The 19,197-nt window shown below is 39.4% G+C and overlaps 1 protein-coding gene across 3 annotated transcripts in view; it reads right to left on the reverse strand.

Annotated features, from left to right (window-relative positions):
- TTC1 (tetratricopeptide repeat domain 1) overlaps nt 1–19,197 on the reverse strand; it is a 47,556-nt gene that overhangs the window by 8,266 nt on the left and 20,093 nt on the right. For all 3 annotated transcript variants that reach the window (XM_008523364.2, XM_070569131.1, XM_070569132.1), the window contains exons 3-7: nt 14,496–14,556; nt 13,149–13,261; nt 9,694–9,730; nt 4,857–5,005; nt 2,509–2,563 (exon numbers count right to left, since the gene is read on the reverse strand). In XM_008523364.2, the coding sequence (XP_008521586.1) occupies nt 2,509–2,563; nt 4,857–5,005; nt 9,694–9,730; nt 13,149–13,261; nt 14,496–14,556 (415 nt within the window). The remainder of the gene's footprint in view (nt 1–2,508; nt 2,564–4,856; nt 5,006–9,693; nt 9,731–13,148; nt 13,262–14,495; nt 14,557–19,197) is intronic.

Raw genomic sequence — 19,197 nt, forward strand, 5'->3', positions numbered from 1 at the left:
CGCCTCAGTGTGGCCTGGCGAGTGATGCCACGTCTGTGCCCACGACCTGAACCGGTGGAACCCTGGGCAGCGGAAGCAGGACGCGCTGGCTTAACCACTTGGCCACGGGGCCGGCCCGTATTTTTTTTTTTTTTTAAGTGAAAATCCCTAGATTTGAGCAAAGCCCAATAACAGGATGTCAATCACCAGTACCATCAGCACCACCAGATGCTCAAAAAACTCGGAGCCTCTTGGGGTGCTCTGTCCAGGAAATCTGTTCCCACCTCATCACACCATCAATCATACCCATAAGGCCTTGTAAACCTGACATTCCCTGGCTATTCTGGCCATGAGGCTAATCTTCCCTGAGAAAGGGATAAAGCAAAACACTCCAGTTGCTGCCTTCTTTAAAATCTGAAGCCAATACAATCGTTCTCTCCAATTAGCAAGGACTGTGGCACTATGACTGATGGCTACCCTGGGTCTCCACTCGTGTTCTAATGATGATATTTATAAGTGACAGGCTAGGAAGGGAGGAGCAAGTATTTTCCACCCATTCATAATTCCAATTAGGATTTTTTTCTCAAGGAGTGGGGTACATAGCTCTTCAAGTTACAGAATGAAAAGAAAAGGCAAGTCAAAGGTTACTGAACAAACCTAAACAAAAGCTCATATTATTAAATAATTACATAACTGCTTTGTAAATGTCAATGATAAACAGTGTTGAGCAGTTTTTTAAATTTGTAACTGCCAGTCTTCCAGCAGAAGCCAGTGAAGCTAGCACTAAAAATCGTGCAAAAACTTTGCTCAGGACTTCTAAGGAAGTAACATTATTTTACCCTCAGAGTGACTAGCCTCCAAGATCTCCCAGCACAGGTTACATCATCTGTAACCAGTGGGGAAGAACACCACAAAGCTCGAGAGGCTAAGATTCCACGTGGAGAGTGATTTCTCCCTTTTAGGCTCTGCTTTGGTGGCTAACACCTAGAAGCAATACTTTATTCACGATTCTTATGTTCATTATGAAAATAAAGGAGCCTAGCCATTCAAACTATTGATGTGTAACAACAAACTGACACATTATTTACCAAGCAACTTAAGCTGTTTAAGTCTGACGGGAGGAGAATTCAGTGCAGAAGCAACTGAAGGAATGAATTCAATTAGACTATTTCAAATGAAGGGAACAGTATAAGTAAAACCCAAAGCCATAAAGGCAGGCAAGTCTGGCTCATTAGAATTTAGAGTGACAAGGACAGACGGAAGTTTTGATTCCATCTGGAATTGACAATGGCAGTAAGATTCGGTTTATACTCATCCCTTCGTGGTTCCGTACTGGCTCAGAAAAAAATGGCCCTAGAGAGTGATGCCTAAGTGTCTTTTCCAAGTCCACTACGGTCATTCAGAGTCATCTCTTTCAGTGTGAAATCCAGCTCAGCTAAATGCAAAAATTTTTTTGTTGTTAAAATAAAGCATCACTGATAGAATAAATAAGAAAATGCTCTTTTCTCTCTTCTTTGAAGAAAGAGTACCTCTAAAATATTTTTTCTGCTCAAACATGGTGTCAAATTTAATTAAATATGTAAAGTAGGGAAAGAGCCTTTTTGGAAAAACTGAGGAAGGCTCCAGAAATCTGCTGAGACTGAGTCAACCCAGCAGGGGCCAGAGGGCTCTGGACCGTCTACGTTACTAGCCTCTTCTCAATCAACTCCGCTATAAAGTGATCCTTTGGGAGGTTTGTTCTTATTCTCTGGATACTGATGCCTAAAGGCCATAAATGGTTAGGCTCAATTTATTTTAAACGATTTTTCCTTTAGGCCCACATGACTGCAATATCTTAAATGCAATTTACATGACAGATTTAGAAAATATTCAGAAGGAAGAACATATAGCAGATCTTGAGCAGGGAAATATCAGACAGGTCATAAGCAGAATATGCTGGACAGGGCTCTGTCCAGGAAGCTTTATTCCCCTTAGCCACGCAGATTGTTCATGAGAGGTGTTCCTGATTCCAGCTATAAAATGCTTTGGAAAATAAGAGAACTAAAATATACATCTATTAACCCACTTGCCCTATCCTCCACCCACAGTCTTTTTTGCCACTTACTTTTTACTCCTAATTCCTGCCCTCTCATGTCTTCTCAAACACTAAGGGGACTCTCAATGTCATTTTCAAAACAAAAATTCCCTTGGTTCTGACATGGTGTTGGCTTATAGCGATGGCATCCTAATGAACTTAAAACCTTAGGTTGTTTACTCAATGAAGAAACTCAACTGTTTCTATAAGATTCATGATCTGAAACAGAGGTTGGTGGTATCCCAGGTTGGGAGTTGAATTATGTTTGCTCCTTCTGAAGTCAAAAACGACTAAGAACTCAACGGCCACGTGGTATTGCTGCCCACAACAAATGAAGGGCCTTGAAGCTGTTTCCAACTGTTGTCCTCTCCTCTAGTGAATAAAAGTACTGATGTCCCCCATCCCCAGCTTCCTAGCTATTTATGGTCAAGAGAAAGTAAGGGAAGAAAACTTACCCAACATCTCTTCCTTTAGCCTTTCATTACGTTCTTCAATTTGCTTAGGTAATCTCTGAGGGAAAAAGAAAAGAAACAAGGGTTGGGGAAAAATCCTTTGGCTTTATTTTGAATTTGAGAAACCTTAAAAACCTAATGTGAAAGCGAGATCAGGTTAAGTACATATATACCATCCTATTAAATAAAGAAAAAACCAAGTATGTGTTTGTGGGTAAGCTACACGAAGACATGAGTTTTGTCTGGTTCACTGCTATATTCCCACTTCTTGGCACAGCGGCTCGAGGAGGACCGCAATAAAAATTTGGTGAATAAACAGATATTCACACAAACAAGTCTGAAAGGATACACACCAGATGATTACAGTGGTATATTTAGGCGGTGGGATTATGGATATTTATATTTTTAATTTTTTTGCTCATTTGTATTTTTAACTTGTCTTTTCTTTATATAGTCTAACTTGTTGAGAAAGAGCTCAATATGGGACATTCCCAAATGATCCTCTAGCTCAGGGTTTTTCAACCACGGCACTATTGATATTTTGGACGAGGTTATTCTTTGTCGTGGGGGCCGTCTTGTGCAGTATAGGATGTTTAGAGCATTTCTGGTCTCTACTCACTAGATGCCAGCAGTCCCCTCCCAGTCATGCCATCAAACTATCTCCAGACATTGCCAGTGTCCCTGGGAACCAAACCATCCCCGGCTGAGAACCACTGATGTAGATCAGGGTCTCCTATGGCCGCTTTTGGCTCTGTAATTGGCCCCAAGTTCTCTGGGATCCTAATAATAACTCAATTATAATAATTCAAAATAAAATAAATTCTTTATTCATAGAACAACTAGCATAAAAACCTTCCTTTTACAGAAGGCTTAAAACTAATTTGACAAGGATAAAGGCTACCGAGAATTTAACCCAGATTTTAAGAACTCTATTTGCTTTCCTCGTGTCAAATTTAAGTTAATCCTACCACCATTCAGAGATATGTTAAAAGTTGGATAAAGGATTCAAACTGTTTATGTATTTTAAGTATCCAAACCAGTCTATCTCCCATTACTCCATTTCTAGATAATAAAAGATCTGTCATTGTTAAGGGAATTCACCTCAAGGGTGTGTAAAAACAAAGCAAAACAAAACCCAAACTACCGAGGATATTAATGCAGATAGATCAGTCAGTATCCTCGGGTCTGCTCAGTGGAATAATAGTCCCATGAAATAAGTGGGAAAGCCTGGATAGCACGGGCTCAAATGCCCTCAGGGGCCAGAGATGAACTGAAAATAAGTAAAGGAACCAGGTGTAAGGCAACAGGAAGTGGTGTGGTCAGCAGTGGAAGTGGAGAGCTCCAGTCCAATGCCAATGTGTAGAAGGTGAAGTAGGATCCAGTATGTTCACATTCTCCAGTTTTCAAGAAGAGTCCAACTTAGTTTTTATTCAGTAAAATCTTCCCATTTTTGAATGTTGGCAAGTGGCCTCAATTAAATAAACAAAACAAAAAAATCTGGCTTAAATAAAACAAGTCCATTGCTTTCCCCCTCCTGCCTGCTGGCCTGCAATCTCTGCTGCATACGGGGGTTGACGACAGACCCCTCCATTCTAATGGCTCTCTGAAAAGTCTGGCAGCAAAGAAACCTGGTTAGTTAAAGCTAGTGTTTCTCAAACTTATTTGAGCATCCATTATTTTGGGGCAATAACATATACACATCCAACTCTGTAGCACATTCTTCAGACAGTATGTTGCTCTGTGCATTAGAGATAATCAAGGAGTGATGCTAAAGGTAAAAGCACAAATCTGGGGTTATTTTTAAAGGAGGGGAACCCAGTAACATTTAGCTAATTTATAACCAACATAAAAACATTATGACGCTTAGAAGCAAAGGGATTTGTAGTGCCAAGGACAAGAATAAGAGCCATTTTAAGAAAGATAAGAAGGTTAGCTTAGGAGACATTCACTTGGAAATGTGCTGGGCACATGACAATAAACAGAAACTTAGTGAGTAAGGAAAAGAATGGACAGAAAATGAGAAGTTTACGACCTATATACTAGGGGTCACTTTGGACTAAGCGATACACTACAGTGGACAAGATTTCCCTCGTCCAGCATTGAAATACAGTTCTTTTCAACCCTACCGATTAAAGGTTTTCACAGATGAGACTTTTAGAATAGAGATTAACTGGTACATGGCCACAGTGGGTCTGTGGCCACCACTTCAAAGTTCTATCTCCCATGTGTTTTTGAAAGCTGCTCAAAAGCACAGAAATGGAACATAGTTATGTCCCAAAGGATTATTTAAGATTTGCTGAGTAGCAATACAGGGAATAGAAGAAAAAATATTTTTTAAAAAAGAGGTTTACCATACAAGCTTCTCTTGCTTGATGTACTGATGGATCTTTCTCTAATATAGATTTATAGTCTTCCAGGGCTTCATCTAGCTTGTCAGTTTTCTCGTACAATTCCGCTCTCCTCAATATTGCTCTGATATAGCTGGGGTTTAACTTAATTGCTGTAAAAAAGAGAATAAATAATTGTTACCATGAAGAAAACGAGCCTATACATCCTCAGCTACATCTTTCCTTTATTAAGCATGCTCCAAGAGTCCAAAAGGAAGAGTCATTTGTCAAAGGTGTACCTGGGTCAGCAAACTTTTCCTGTACAGGGCAAGATAGTAAAGATGACAGGCTTTGCGGGACAGACCTCTGCCACAGTTACTCAACTCCGCTGTTGCAGCACAAAATCAACCACAGACGATGAGTAAACAAATAACGGTGGCTGTCTTCCAAGAAACTTTTATCTATGGATACTGAAATTTGAATTTCACATAATTTTCATCGGTTACAAAATATGTGTCTTTTATTTTCAACCATTTAAAAATGTAAAAACCATCCTTAGCTCATGGGCTGTACACAAAAGCAGATGGCAGGCTGGATTTGGCTTGCGGCTGTAGTTTACAGCGTGGTCTATACCCCAACTCCTGGTTTTCACCTACTTGTCCTCCACCCAGTTCAGAATACGTCAGAACCCAAAGCTCAAGTGCACAATGGCAAAGTGAGAGAGACTGTAAAGGTACATATTAAAGAGTTTGGTGACAGGCTCTGCTATCATTCTCTTTTTTCTAGGCCTCAACTACTGAGGTTGTGCCATGATTACTGAGGTTACATTTTTAGCTAAACCCTCACTGTTCCTTCAAACTGCTGCTATAGCACGTTTAGGTCACTGACACATAACATCCTTTCCTTTATCCGACGACAATTCCCCTTCTAATAATCCTTTGCCTGTGTTTTGGTTCAAGGGTACTGCAATTCTCCTATTCTTTGTTGAGTTGTTTCTTTTTCTGTTAGAAAGCAGTGTCACAGGTCTAGAACATTTTTCTCTTCAAATAATTTACTCGATTGTCATTAATTCATGCTTTCGGTAACTATTTATTTAGTACCTGATATATGTACCGAATGTACTCTATCTCTGGAGTGGTAAAAAAGATGGACAAGGGTCTTGTTCTCATGAAGCTTTAGGCTATTCTAGTAGGCAAGAGTAGAGAGAACACAAATAATTTCAGAGAGTTATAGTGCTATATAGAAAGATAAAACAAGGTAATGTAAATGCAAGTGAAGGGGGAATAAGGTAACTTCAGAGAGTGGTCAAAGCATATGAAGAGGGAATGTCTGAGGGAGACCAGCCATTTGAAAAGCTAAGGAGCAGCTTACCAGAAAGAGGGACTAACAAGAATAAAGGCTCTAAAGTAAGAATTACTTTGGAGGCATGTTAGTGACTAGGCTGGGGGCTGTGGAAGAGATGAGGTCAACAGTATAGGCAAGGACCAGATCATGAAGGCCTTGCTGGCCAGGGAAAGGAGCTTGGACATGTTCCTAAGTGTGATGAGAAGCCAGTGGAATGGTTTCAAGCAGACGAAAGTCATGATCTGATTTTCAGTTTTAAAGGATCACTTTGGCTGTAGTGTGGAAGGCACAAGTGAAAGCAGTGAGACAGTTGGGAGGCTAGTGCAGTGGTCCAGAGAGATGATGTTGGCTAAGCTTGTAATAGTGGGGATGGAAAGAAGAGGCCAGATTAAGTACATGTCTATGAATTAGAGCCCATAGGACTTGTTGATTAATTAAGCCATGTGGAATGAAAGAAAGAGAATACTACAATCAGGGATGACACCAAGATTTTAGTTGAAGCAAGTGAATGGATGGTAATGCCATTCATTAGAGTGGAAAAAAACTAACAGCAAGTTGTGTGTGTGTGTGTGTGTGTGTGTGTGTGTGTGTACGTACGGGGGACGGTACCAGAGTCTGTTCCAGGCACATTAAATCTGCAATACCTACCAGAAGTCCAAGAAGAGATGTCAAATGTGCAGTGGAATATAGGGTTCCAGACCACAGAGAAGAGCTGAAGATATAAACTGTAGCATACAGATGGTATTTAAAGTTTCAGAACTGGATGAGATCATAAAGGGAGAAAATATAGAGGAAAAAAAAGAAGAGGGCCCTACGTAGGACTAAGATCTAGGGACTTTCAAAATATTGAGGTTGACAGAGAAGTCAGCAAAAGAAAATAAGAAGGAATAGCCAAGGAAGCAGGAAAAAAATGAGGAATGATGCACTGTATTAAATGCTTTTGGGAGGTCAAGCAAGGCAAGGCTAGAGAAGCAATTATTTAATTGAACAAGATGAAGTTGCTGGTGACCATTACAAGATGGGTTTCGGCGGCATGGATGAAACAGAAGCCTAGTGGATGTGGGTGAGGAGAGAATGGGAGAAGACACAGTAGAGAGAGCAAGTATAGACAATTCTTTCAATGACGAGGATCAGAAAAATGAAATGGTACAGGAGTTGGAGAGGTATATTGGTTCAGGAGAAGGTTTTCTGAAAGAACCCAAACCTCTTAACATTTCAACTTCACATGCTACCTGTCACCTCCCCTTAGTCCAGTGCATAATATTCTCTTAAAATACCCCCAACTACAATATCATAATATCCCTAAGAAAAATACACCAATGACCTCTACTACATCTTAAAAAAAAATGAACCCCCTAATTTACATTTTAACCCAGATACTGCCCTATTCTCAACTAGTGGATACCTTCTAATAATGCAAATATCTATTGAAGAGAAAAACATCCCCATGATTACTTTATAAAAACCTCAAAATCTGGGGCTGGCCCCGTGGCCGAGTGGTTAAGTTCGCGCGCTCCGCTGCAGGCAGCCCAGTGTTTCGTTGGTTCGAATCCTGGGCGCGGACATGGCACTGCTCATCAAACCACGCTGAGGGAGCGTCCCACATGCCACAACTAGAATGACCCACAATGAAGAATATACAACTATGTACAGGGGGGCTTTGGGGAGAAAAAAGAAAAAAAAAAAAAATCTTTAAAAAAAAAAAAACCTCAAAATCAAACACATCACTCTAACATGTAATTTTCTTTCCCAATCCACATAAGAGAATGAACTTGAACTTTATTAATGTCAAGGCTGAAAACCGTAAGGTGAATGGCATTAAATATTGTTTTATGACTAGTAGTAATGAACTCTAATATGACCTCAGAAATAAGTCCTTTGCCAAGAAGGTTATGACTGAGTGGGCAAGTCTGTGTTAGGAGGGTTGGGGGAGAGTCCTAAATACAAATAAACCATACTATTGTCAACGTATTTTGCCTATGGGCACAATGCATGTAGCCCATTAACAACTATGTATAAATACATGAATACTGGCTTAACCAAATCCAAAAACAAATCCGGAAAACACTTTCCTCCCCTTCCTCTTATTTCCTTGGCAAGGCTCCTACACCCAGGGCTATAAATGGAAATGAGCTCTGTTCCTAGTGTATACCCTGCTAATCAAGCTTACAGGGCATTTTCTCACCATTTGGTTGCAGAGAAAGCAGCTTTGAAAATCAGCAACTTGTTCCTAATTTAAACTCTTCAAACTCACACATCTCACACAGATTAAGGTTAAACACTGTCTTCCAAACAAAACAGTACATTCAGAATTAGTTCCAGCCAAAGACAGTACTAGACCAGAAGTAGTTCGCTAAATTCTAACGTAGTAACAGTTTCATTCAGATACTATAAAGCAATACCAAGTATACAGAAGAGAAAGCCAACAGAGAGGGTGACTAATACAAAGGGGAAAATAGAAGAAGAAATTCATGCACGGTATCAGAGTGGGACTAGGTAACATGAGGTTCTTTCTAACTCTACGATTCTCTCAGAGAAAATATTATCCAAAGAAAGAAAACTGGAAAAAAATACAAACTACAAAAAGTAGTAATTAGCTAGAAAAACTCCTCACAGTAGTAAGATGCAAGGAAAAGTGATTACAGTCATGTGTCACTTAATAACAGGCATATGTTCTGAGAAATGCATCACCGGGAAACGCCATCCTTGTGCAACATCATAGAGTGTATTCACACAAACCTAGATGGCATAGCCTATTACACACCTAGGCTGTATGGTACTAATCTTATGGGACCATCATCATATATGAGGTCTGTTGTTGACTGAAATGTCATTATGTGGTGCATGACTGTATGTATATTCTCCACACCAAGTTGGTTAGAAGTGCAAGACAACTGTCTAGCCTATGCTAAAATTTTTGAAAAAAAAGAAAAATAGGGATGCTATGTCTGGGGGTGTCTCTATAATTTGGTGGAATGAAAAGACCTTAACGGAACTCAGACATCAGATAACAAAGGCTCGGTTCACTGTGTGGAAGTGAAAGGGTAATTAAAATGAAAGCAAGTAGCTTTGGAAGAATTATTACATCTGAAGAGAGTACTAATTCCTGAACAGAACCTGCCCTTCACCACAGCTCCCCACGCCCCTGCAAAAGCACAGATCCAGATGCCCTAATACAGTTAAGATCTCCAATTTCAAGCTCAGAGGAAAGTAATTCGGACACAACAGAAGTAAATTCTCTTCCACGAGTTTCTGTTGCCAAGGTAGCTTTGAATTTTTCTTCACATATTTACTAATACAGGATAAACTGACTGAACTATCCACTCAAAAGCATGCTTACACTAAGATGACTACCATACAGCACCTCTAAGAAGGGTGAACTGTGAAGCTGCTTCTTTAAAGGCCCCAGAGGAAGGGGGCACATGTACAAATACACACCTGACTGAGAGCCTCGGCACGTGTCTAGCTGAGGTAATGCTCTTGTATGTTAACATGTAACAAGACCAAAAAGTTGTACCTTTGCTGCAGTCACTGATGGCCATCTCTTTCTTGTCCTAAAAGGAAATATAACATTAATATGTGTCACCCTAGTTCTATCTTAATGGCCTAAAGGTTCAGTGTCATAAGCTGATCATTAATAACTGCTTATGGAGATGCAGAATGTTCTTCAAAGAAATCACACGAAAATATGCATGTTACTTCCAACCTTAAATTAAAAAATGGTGACAGATCTGATTTGAAAGCCTTCTGCCAACAAAGTATTCAAGGAGCTTCTTCCCAAAGTATCTTTAAAGATTGCTGTAATTGACCTAATACATTTACAAGACATTTTACATTAGAATGCTGAATTTGAGAAAACTTTGTGATCAATAAACAGGGGAAATGATATATGAACAACTGAATTAATAACTCTCCTCTTTGGCCAGTTGTCATACTAACACACCCAAAGTGGTATCTTCCAGATGGTCCATCTACAGACACACAGTGTGGCTCGTCATGTAATCTCAGTTACAAACCTTAATGTATTCACTGACGAAACAAAAACACAAAACAATTCACCAAATAAGACATCTAACTGATTGAACTCACTGAATCTAGAACCGTGGCACAGTGGAAAGAACACTGGTTGTCAGAAGAGCCAGATCCCAGCTCTAGCTCTGACACTAACCAATCTGACTCTTCCAGCTCTAAAATGGCTGTTTTCCTCCGATTAGAAGTTTTCCACAATATTACTGAAACATTAGTTGAAATAAATGTTCACTACTTCCATAATAGCTACTGTAGCAAATACTAAATGTTTTGCAGAATATTTTAGAGCAGTGTCTACTAAACTGAGCTTGAGGATTCAATCAAAAACACTTCCAAGATGGGGAGTGACTGCTTAATGAGTACAGGGTTTCCTTCAGAAGTCAGGAAAAAGTTCTGGAACCCGTTAGAGGTGACAGTTGCATAACACTGTGAATGTATTTAACGGCACTGAATCGTATACTTTAAAATGGTTAAAATGGTCAAATTTTATGTCGTGTATTTTATCCACAATAAACAAAAAAGGTTCCAGAGTTGTCTGGGAAACACTAACCATATTAAATCTCTTCCAACTTTCATCATAGCAGTTTAAATAATAAAAGTTCTAAGAAGTCACATATTCACATATGAACAGTCTAAGAAGTATGTAGTAAAGAAATCTGTGTAACTGGGTATAAGTCAGTATTTCTCCAACTTATAAAATTTCTATAAATCTACGACACAATTTCATATTTTAAAGTTTCTGAAATAGGAGTAAATCTTTACAACTTATGTGTACAACTGCTGTGGTGGTGTCTGTGCCCCTAAGAAACTAGCATTAAGTTGCAGTGTGTCTGATCAACAATCGGCCTCTGCAGAACAAGGACTCATGGAATTTTACTGCAGTCCTTTGAGGCTCAGAGTCAACTAACAGCTCAGGGAGCTCAGGTGCTGTCTGCTGCTTAGAGTGGTAGTCTCTAAAGTGGGGTGGATGAGAACAACCACAACTTATTTACCATCCTTTCATAACTTATTGAAGTCTACACACATATATAAAACAATGCACATAATATGTAAGGACAGTTGTTCTAAAAAATTTAGAGTCTATTCTTTCAGGACTTTGTCTGCCCGTGTAGCGAGGCTGAGAGCTGAAGCTCTGCCAGAACTCCAGTTTGCCTTGTCCCTCTCCAGAGAGGAAATGTAAAGCTTGGCTGGGGCACTCAGAGATGCCGAGCCTGCAAACTTGCCTTTCAGAAATTCTTCTTAAAGCAGTTAACCCATCACTTCCCTGAAAAACTCAGAATATGCTCCTTCAATCACTTTAGTGCATTAATCCTGGAAGTTTTCAGGTCTCTGATTTTAGCATCTTCTTAAAATATTACAAGTGAGGCAAGTGCAACTTAAAAGAAAACAAAACACCCCACTAACAACTCTATCCTCTGTATAAGAAATAGTCACAGAGCAACCCTCTTTTGAGTTCTCCTCAGATGTGACAGACAAAAGGCTGGCAAGACGTTTTCCCAGCTCAAGAACTAGTCGCTCATGCTAGCCCAACCTTAGCAATAGCACTAACTTGGCAATTGTGGAAACGAAGAATCCCAAATCCCAGGAGCCACATGGGTACAGTACATTTTCTCTCATGCTGAAGTTACCCTAGATCCCATTTCACAACAACAATTTTGAGTCTGAGAATGTGGCAAGATATCTCTGAGAAGCAAACACAAAAGATCAGAATTTTCCTGCTAAGTGTAACAGCTGTTAGCTGTGAATTCTGATTGATGATAGAATATATTAATGAATATTGTTTTAAATAAACTTAAAATAATCATTTTACTTCTCCTAAAACAAAATGTCTGTTTGTATGCATTACAATTATTTCTTCTCCCGTGCCACGTGAATCACTCTAAAAATACTTCACCTTGGAGACTGAATCCAATAATAAAACATACAAGTTTGGGTTTAAAAAAATAAAAAACCTTTCTGCATGTCCAAGCATTCAAGAACTACCCCCTGCCAAAAAAACACACAAAAGACCTGGTCACGCAGAGTGACTGTGGAAGAGGCACTGGAGAATTTCAGGCAACATCAAAGAGAAAGTGAGGTCGATACCTGATCGAAACAAACAAAAAACCACTTCGCCCAATCTTGAGCCTGCTTTGTGCTTGCTTAATGGTATGTTAAATAGCCTACCCTTTGCACTCTGAATATAAGTAGCCATAGCAAAACAAGTAGTATTGTTTTTTTCAAAACTCTCATCATTTCAATCCAGTGAAACTACTATGTTGACTAAATAGGAATATCACACAAATCAACACCAAATCTAACTTTTAATACCAGTACAGGACAAAACAGACCTAACTGCACTCTTATCTGTTCTACACCCAGCCTGCTATACCAGGTTCCCAATCCTTTGGAAATACAAAATGCTTTTGACCTTCTCTGACATCTATTTTGCATTTAGGGGCACCCGTCACCCCAACTGTTGGACCTTTTCCCCCATGTGCCTACCTTCAACAGAAAAATCAGAATCTTAGGAACAAGCATCTTGAAGTCCAGATTTTTAACCAGTTTTAACCAGTTTAATCAGATTTTAATCAGAGATCCCCTTCTCTTTGAGTCTTCATCTAGAATTCCAGAGGCCTGAAATAAGCAGCCGTAGCTATTCTAGGACGTGCACTACTTGCCTCTTTGCTTCATTAACCTGCCCTAGTTTGGTGGAAGCTTCGCTGGCCTTCCTTCCATGAAAGTGTTCACTCAGCCACTTTAATGAGGAATGGTAACAGTAATCTGACTCAAGTTCTTCAAAACATTTTTCTATTCTCCCTGTGCCCTTTACATCAGGAAATATACGGGCAGGAAAAGGGAGGCAGCAACTTTAAGCTCCTATGCTAGTTTTCAGAGAAGCAACTCTGTGAAAACACTGCAAGTTCATATGCTTCTTAAATAGAAAAGGTCAAAGATACATACCTGTTTCATCCTTGCAGCAGCTCTATTTGAAAACAGAATGGACCTGTCTTTCTGGAAGCAGGATGGGCACATCTGAAGGGCTCGACTATAAGAACTTTCGGCTTCTATATAATCTGAGGATAAGGTAAAGACAAGAGGTCATTATGATTTTATTTCTGAGATTACTGTATTCCACAGGATCTCAGAATGCACAGTTTTCCATTCATAGGACAACTGTCTCAGACAGAATGCTTTGTAAGTTCAGCTTTCATTTGACTTACTGATTTAGTAAGGAGTTCTGAAAGGGGATTAGGGAGCTGGACAGATGAAAGAGACTGAAGTCTGGGATTAATGGTCTAGGATGAAGGAAAAAAACTGTACACATATATTTTCATTAAAGATATTGTGCTTTCATAGAGTTAACCTGGTTAAAACTGCTTCCATGAAACGTTTGGAGAAACATTTTATGTAGCTAAAGCAATAATGTAAATATCAGTAGTTGTCTAAAGATCTCAAAAGAGAAAAATAAATTTCTATCTTCACTACCACACAGAATTATGGTCAGGGTATTAAAAGAAAATTGCTTATTCACTCTTTTCTTAGATTTAAAATATTTAACACTAAAATACAAAGAGATATGCTTTCAAACTTACAACCATTAGTTTTCTTAGGAAAAATGAATCAATGATTGCTAAACCAGGATATAAAAAAACAACTATAAGCCTGAAAATAACTGGGGGAAAATGTTACTACTCCTAAATTTCTAAAGCATATACACTTTGAAATGTGACAGAAGGCAATTATAAGATCAAATAATTCCCCCAAATTATCAGCATGAATTTATTTCTAAGCAAAGGTAAGAAATGCAGGAGGACATGAAGAACATCTCTCTTCTGAAAGCATCCAGAAAAAAATGCAGAAGAAAGAGCAACCAAAGTACAGGCATAGTATACTGCCCGAGGCCACGCTGGAAGCACCAGGTCAGTGTTTCAGCAGGGCTGCAAACGAGGAACGGGGACCCTGTTTGTACAGCAAGGCAACAAACAGCCTTTTATTCCAGGTTAGAGTTTTCCAAAGCAATAGCTGAAGAGTTCTTCCTCCTAATTTCTAGATATACAGATAGCAGATTATAGAAAAGAAAAACTATGCCTGTGCCAAGAGACACATCGTAATTGGTCACTGTCGGTTGAGAACAATTTGGGCCTGGTGAAGAAAAAACAGAACTCCAAGGCGTTGGGAGGCAATGCTGTACTGTTAGCAGTTGAGGTTTGCCAGTTGTTTCTAAACGTTCTTTGGTGTTTCTTCAGACTCTAAAAAAGGACGAGGAGTCAAGATGACCAGATATTAGCGCTGAAACAGTTATCTTACCTCCTTTCTTAAACTGCTCATTTCCCTCTTCTTTTAGTCTAGTGCTCTCTTCTCTTCTTTTCTGAAAGAGATCAGAGAATTACATAATTTCTCACAATATTATTCTAAGTGAACAAAAAGGTCAGCTTTCTTTACATATTAGGTTAATAGGTAGCAACTCAACGTTTTTTTCCCCCTTCTTCTTCTTCTCCCCAAAGCCCCCCAGTACACAGTTGTGTATTCTAGTTGTAGGTCCTTCTGGTTGTGCTTGTGGGACGCTGCCTCAGCACGGCCTGATGAGCTGTGTGTAGATTCACGCTCAGGATCCAAATTGGTGAAATCCCGGGCTGCTGAAGCAGAGCACGTGAACTTAACTACTCGGCCACGGGGCCGGCCCCAGCAACTCAAGTTTTGGGTCAGTTTTATCTAAATCTCAAATAGATACAGAGAAAAACACATGACCCTCTGGTTATCATCAATCTCATTCTTGATGTCTAAAATACAAAACCTAGGTGTTCTATGTTTCTTTCCTTTGCTTGGAATGGTAATTCAGGTATCATTTAATTTCTATTTATTCAAAACAAAACTAAACAACATACCCACTGGTATGCATACCATTATAAATTCAAATTCTGAATCTGTTACTTATTTATTTATTTTATTTTTAAAGATTTTATTTTTTCCTTTTTCTCCCCAAAGCCCCCTGGTACATGGTTGCATATTCTTTGTTGTGGGTCCTTCTATTTGTGGCATATGGGACGCTGCCTCAGCGTGGTTTGATGAGCAGTGCCATGTCAGCGCCCAGGATTCAAACCAACGAAACACTGGGCCGCCTGCAGCGGAGCGCGCAAACTTAACCACTCAGCCATGGGGCCAGCCCCCGGATCTGTTACTTATTAACTGCATATCTTGGACAAGTTTCAGTTCTTTCTGAGCCTTAGTTTCTTCATCTGAAAAATAAGGCTTTAATAATTTTATGGATTAACATAATAACGTATGTAAAGCTCCCAGTACAGTGAGTGGCAAATAAGGGCTCAATAAATATGAGCTACTATTTTTCTGTAAAATAAGTGATTTAATACTTATTTAACTATAATTATGGTTCATGTCACGTAGGAGACATACAGCATGCTGGCAGAGTGCAATATGGGAGATGAGCCTCGTGTGCAGGATTGGGGCAGTATGCTGTTAGTAGGCTAACACGGGGAAATTTGAAGGAACCCAGGTAAATCTCTCTCTTTTTGGCTTCTTCTAGCAACTCAGAAATTCACAAATGGCCAAGCACCCATCAAACTGAAAGGCAGAGTGAATGTTCTGCAAAGCAAAGATGACATGTACTGAGTTCTTATGGGCTTCCAGCCCTGTACATCTTAGCAATACGGCTGGCACAAGCAGAATTGGGAGAAGCAGCTGCTGCCTGCCACCATTTTTTTGTTTTTTTTGATAAGGACGATTGACCCTGAGCTGACATCTGTTGCCAATCTTCCTCTACTTTTGAACATGGGACGCTGCCACAGCATGGGTTGATGAGCGGTGTGTAGCTCTACGCAGAGGATCTGAATCAGTGAACCCCAGGCCACTGAAGCCAAGTGTGCGCACTTAACCACTATGCCACAGGGCTTGGCCCCTGCATGCCACCTTTCGACAGCACTTTTTTCTTTTTTTAAAGCACAGAATCTCGAAAAATCCCCTTCTTCATTCTTGAAGCTTCTGACTAAATAAAAACTTCAAAGGGAGGAAATACAGTTAGCAGGGTATTTCATGCATAGGAGAAGCCTGGAGCCTAAACAATTATACACCAAGATTAGGAACCAAAGTAAAATATTTTCTCTCTGAAGAGGATTTGCAAATATGCTGTTGAGACCAGGGTGCTTCCCAAACACCCTATTATTATCCTCTGGATGAAAGAGAGCACTTGATGAATCTCAATAAAGAAACGAAAAGGTAGGTATAAATTTAATCTAATACTTATGGTATCTACTAAGTGTTAGACGTACAGCAGATACAATAACAATTCATTTTAAGATATAACTTATCTGAAGGAGAGTTATTCGTTTTTTTTTTTTTTTTTTAAAGATTTTCATTTTTCCTTTTTCTCCCCAAAGCCCCCTGGTACATAGTTGTGTATTTTTAGTTGTGGGTCCTTCTAGTTGTGGCATGTGGGATGCCGCCTCAGCGTGGCCTGATGAGTGGTGCCACGTCCTCGCCCAGGATCCGAACCGGCGAAACCCTGGGCCGCCGCAGCAGAGCGTGCGTGGTGGTGATGGGTATCAAAATATAAGAATGTGGCCACGTTTACTTAGTACTACCCAGAAGGGAGGTCCTTGGATCATAATGTTCTCTATCGTATTGGTTAGGATTTTTGGATGCAAGCAAACAGACTGTCTATTTTAGGCAAAAAATTTTAGAAGGGCAGATTTACTGGAAAGATACCGGGGGCTCACGGAATCACTCAGAGGCCTAAAATATGGACTTAGAAAACAGGCAGGACTCAAGGCAGCTTTGTTAAGTCAAGAAGCAAGAAAGCATTAAGTGTCTTTTAGTGGAAGAGTCTGGACGAGACAGGGCTGTAATAGCAAATAAATCCTAACCATTCCCTTTTCCTTGCCCAGATCCAGATTCAAAGCCTTGGTCGGAAGCATCCAATGAGCCAAGCATAGGTCATATGCATCAGCTGTCAGAGAATGGAGGGAGGGACATGGGGTACTGCCACTCAACAAGATTACAACACGGGAGAATTCCTCCAAATAGGAAGCGGGGTTTGGATGCTGGAAGCTAAGCAAAGTCCCTAACAAATCCAGTTAAAAGTAGTTTCAGCTCTGAATAGCCAAAGCAACCCTGAGAAAGAACAAAGCTGGAGGCATCACGCTCCATGATTTCAAGCTATTTTACAAAGCTTAGTAATTAAAACAGTATGGTATTGGCATAAAAACAGACAAATAGATCAATGGAGCAGAATAGAGAGCCCAGAAATAAACCCACACATATATGGTCAATTAATTTACAACAAAGGAGCCAAGACTATACAATGGGGAAAGGACAGTCTCTTCAATAAATGGTGTTGGGAAAACTGGACAGCCACGCACAAAAGAATGAAACTAGACCACTATCTTACACCACACACAAAAATTAACTCAAAATGGATTAAAGACTTGAACATGAGACCTGAAACAAAACTCCCAGAAAAAAACGTAGGCAGTAAGCTCCTTAACATAGGTCTTGGTGATAATTTTCTGAATCTGACACTAAAAGCAAAGGCAATAAAAGCAAAAATAAACAAGTGGGACTACATCAAATTAAAAAGTTTCTGTACAGCAAAAGAAAACATCAACAAAATGAAAATACTGAATTGGAGAAAGTATTTGCAGACCATAGACCCAATAAGGGGTTAATATCCAAAATATATAAAGAATTCAAACTACTTAATAGCAAAAAAACCAAAACCAAAACCAAACAAACAAAAATCCAATCAGATTAAAAAGCAGGCAGAAGATCTGAATAGATATTTTTCCAAAGAAGACACACAGATGGCCAACCGGTACATGAAAAGGTGTTTAAAAGCATTAATCATCAGGGAAATGCAAATCAAAACTACAATGAGATATCGCCTCATACTTGTTAGAATGGCTGTTATAAAAAAGACAAGAACTAACAAGTTTTGGCGAGGATGTGGAGATAAGGGAGCTCTTGTTGCACTGTTGGTAGGAATGTAAACTGGTGCAGCCACTATGGAAAACTTTATGGAGGTTCCTGAAAAAGTTAAAAATAGAACCAGTATATGATCCAGCAATTCCACTTCTGGGAATTTATCTGAAGAAAATGAAAACACTAACTCAAAAAGATATATGCATCCCCATGGTCTCTGCAGCATTACTTACAATAGCCAAGATAGGAAACAATGTAAGTGTCCACTGATGGATGAATGGATAAGGAAACACACACACCCACACACACACAAACAGGGGAATATTATTTAGCCATAAAAAAAGAATGAAATCTTGCCATTGTGACAACACAGAGGGACACTGAGGGCATTAAGCTAAGGGAAATATGTCAGAGAAAGACAGACACCGAGTAATCTCTCTTATGTGTGGAATCTTAAAAAAAAACCCCAAAAAACAGAAACAAAAAACCATACTCACACATAGAACAGATCGGTGGTTGCCAGAGGCAGGGGGTAGAGGGTAAGATAAAAGAGTGAAGGGGGTATTAAAAAAATAAATAAAATTATAAAACAACTTGAATTAAGGTAAAATTAAAACCCTATAAATATTAGTGAATTAATTCAATCAATTTTAAATTCACACACACACACCATGCATCACTGGCCAATAAAGTTCTAGCAGTGAAATGAAAAGTTGGTTTCACATTAGAAAATATATTAATGCACGGTAGCCTGTTAATAAGTTAAAAGAGAAAATTATATGATCATATGAATAAATGCACCACAGGTCTTAAAGGTCTTTAATATATTAAAAAGAAGTTATTTCAAAAACAAAAATTCTTTAGAGAAAGGCAGCACATTAAGTTACTAGAATTTAATGCCCATCCTTTAAGAATTTTCAACCTCCTCTGTGTTAGCTCCAATTTTAAGCTACTTTCTGATGTATACTCGGCTCTCCAGTGCCAACTCATCACGAATGTTCTATGAACACAGATGAATCACACAGGCTCTTGTGAAGAAAGAGAGAGAGAGAGAGAGGGGGGGGGGAGAGGGGGAGAG

This window comes from Equus przewalskii, chromosome 13 (genome assembly GCF_037783145.1).
Source record: "Equus przewalskii isolate Varuska chromosome 13, EquPr2, whole genome shotgun sequence".
Classification (NCBI taxonomy): domain Eukaryota; kingdom Metazoa; phylum Chordata; class Mammalia; order Perissodactyla; family Equidae; genus Equus; species Equus przewalskii.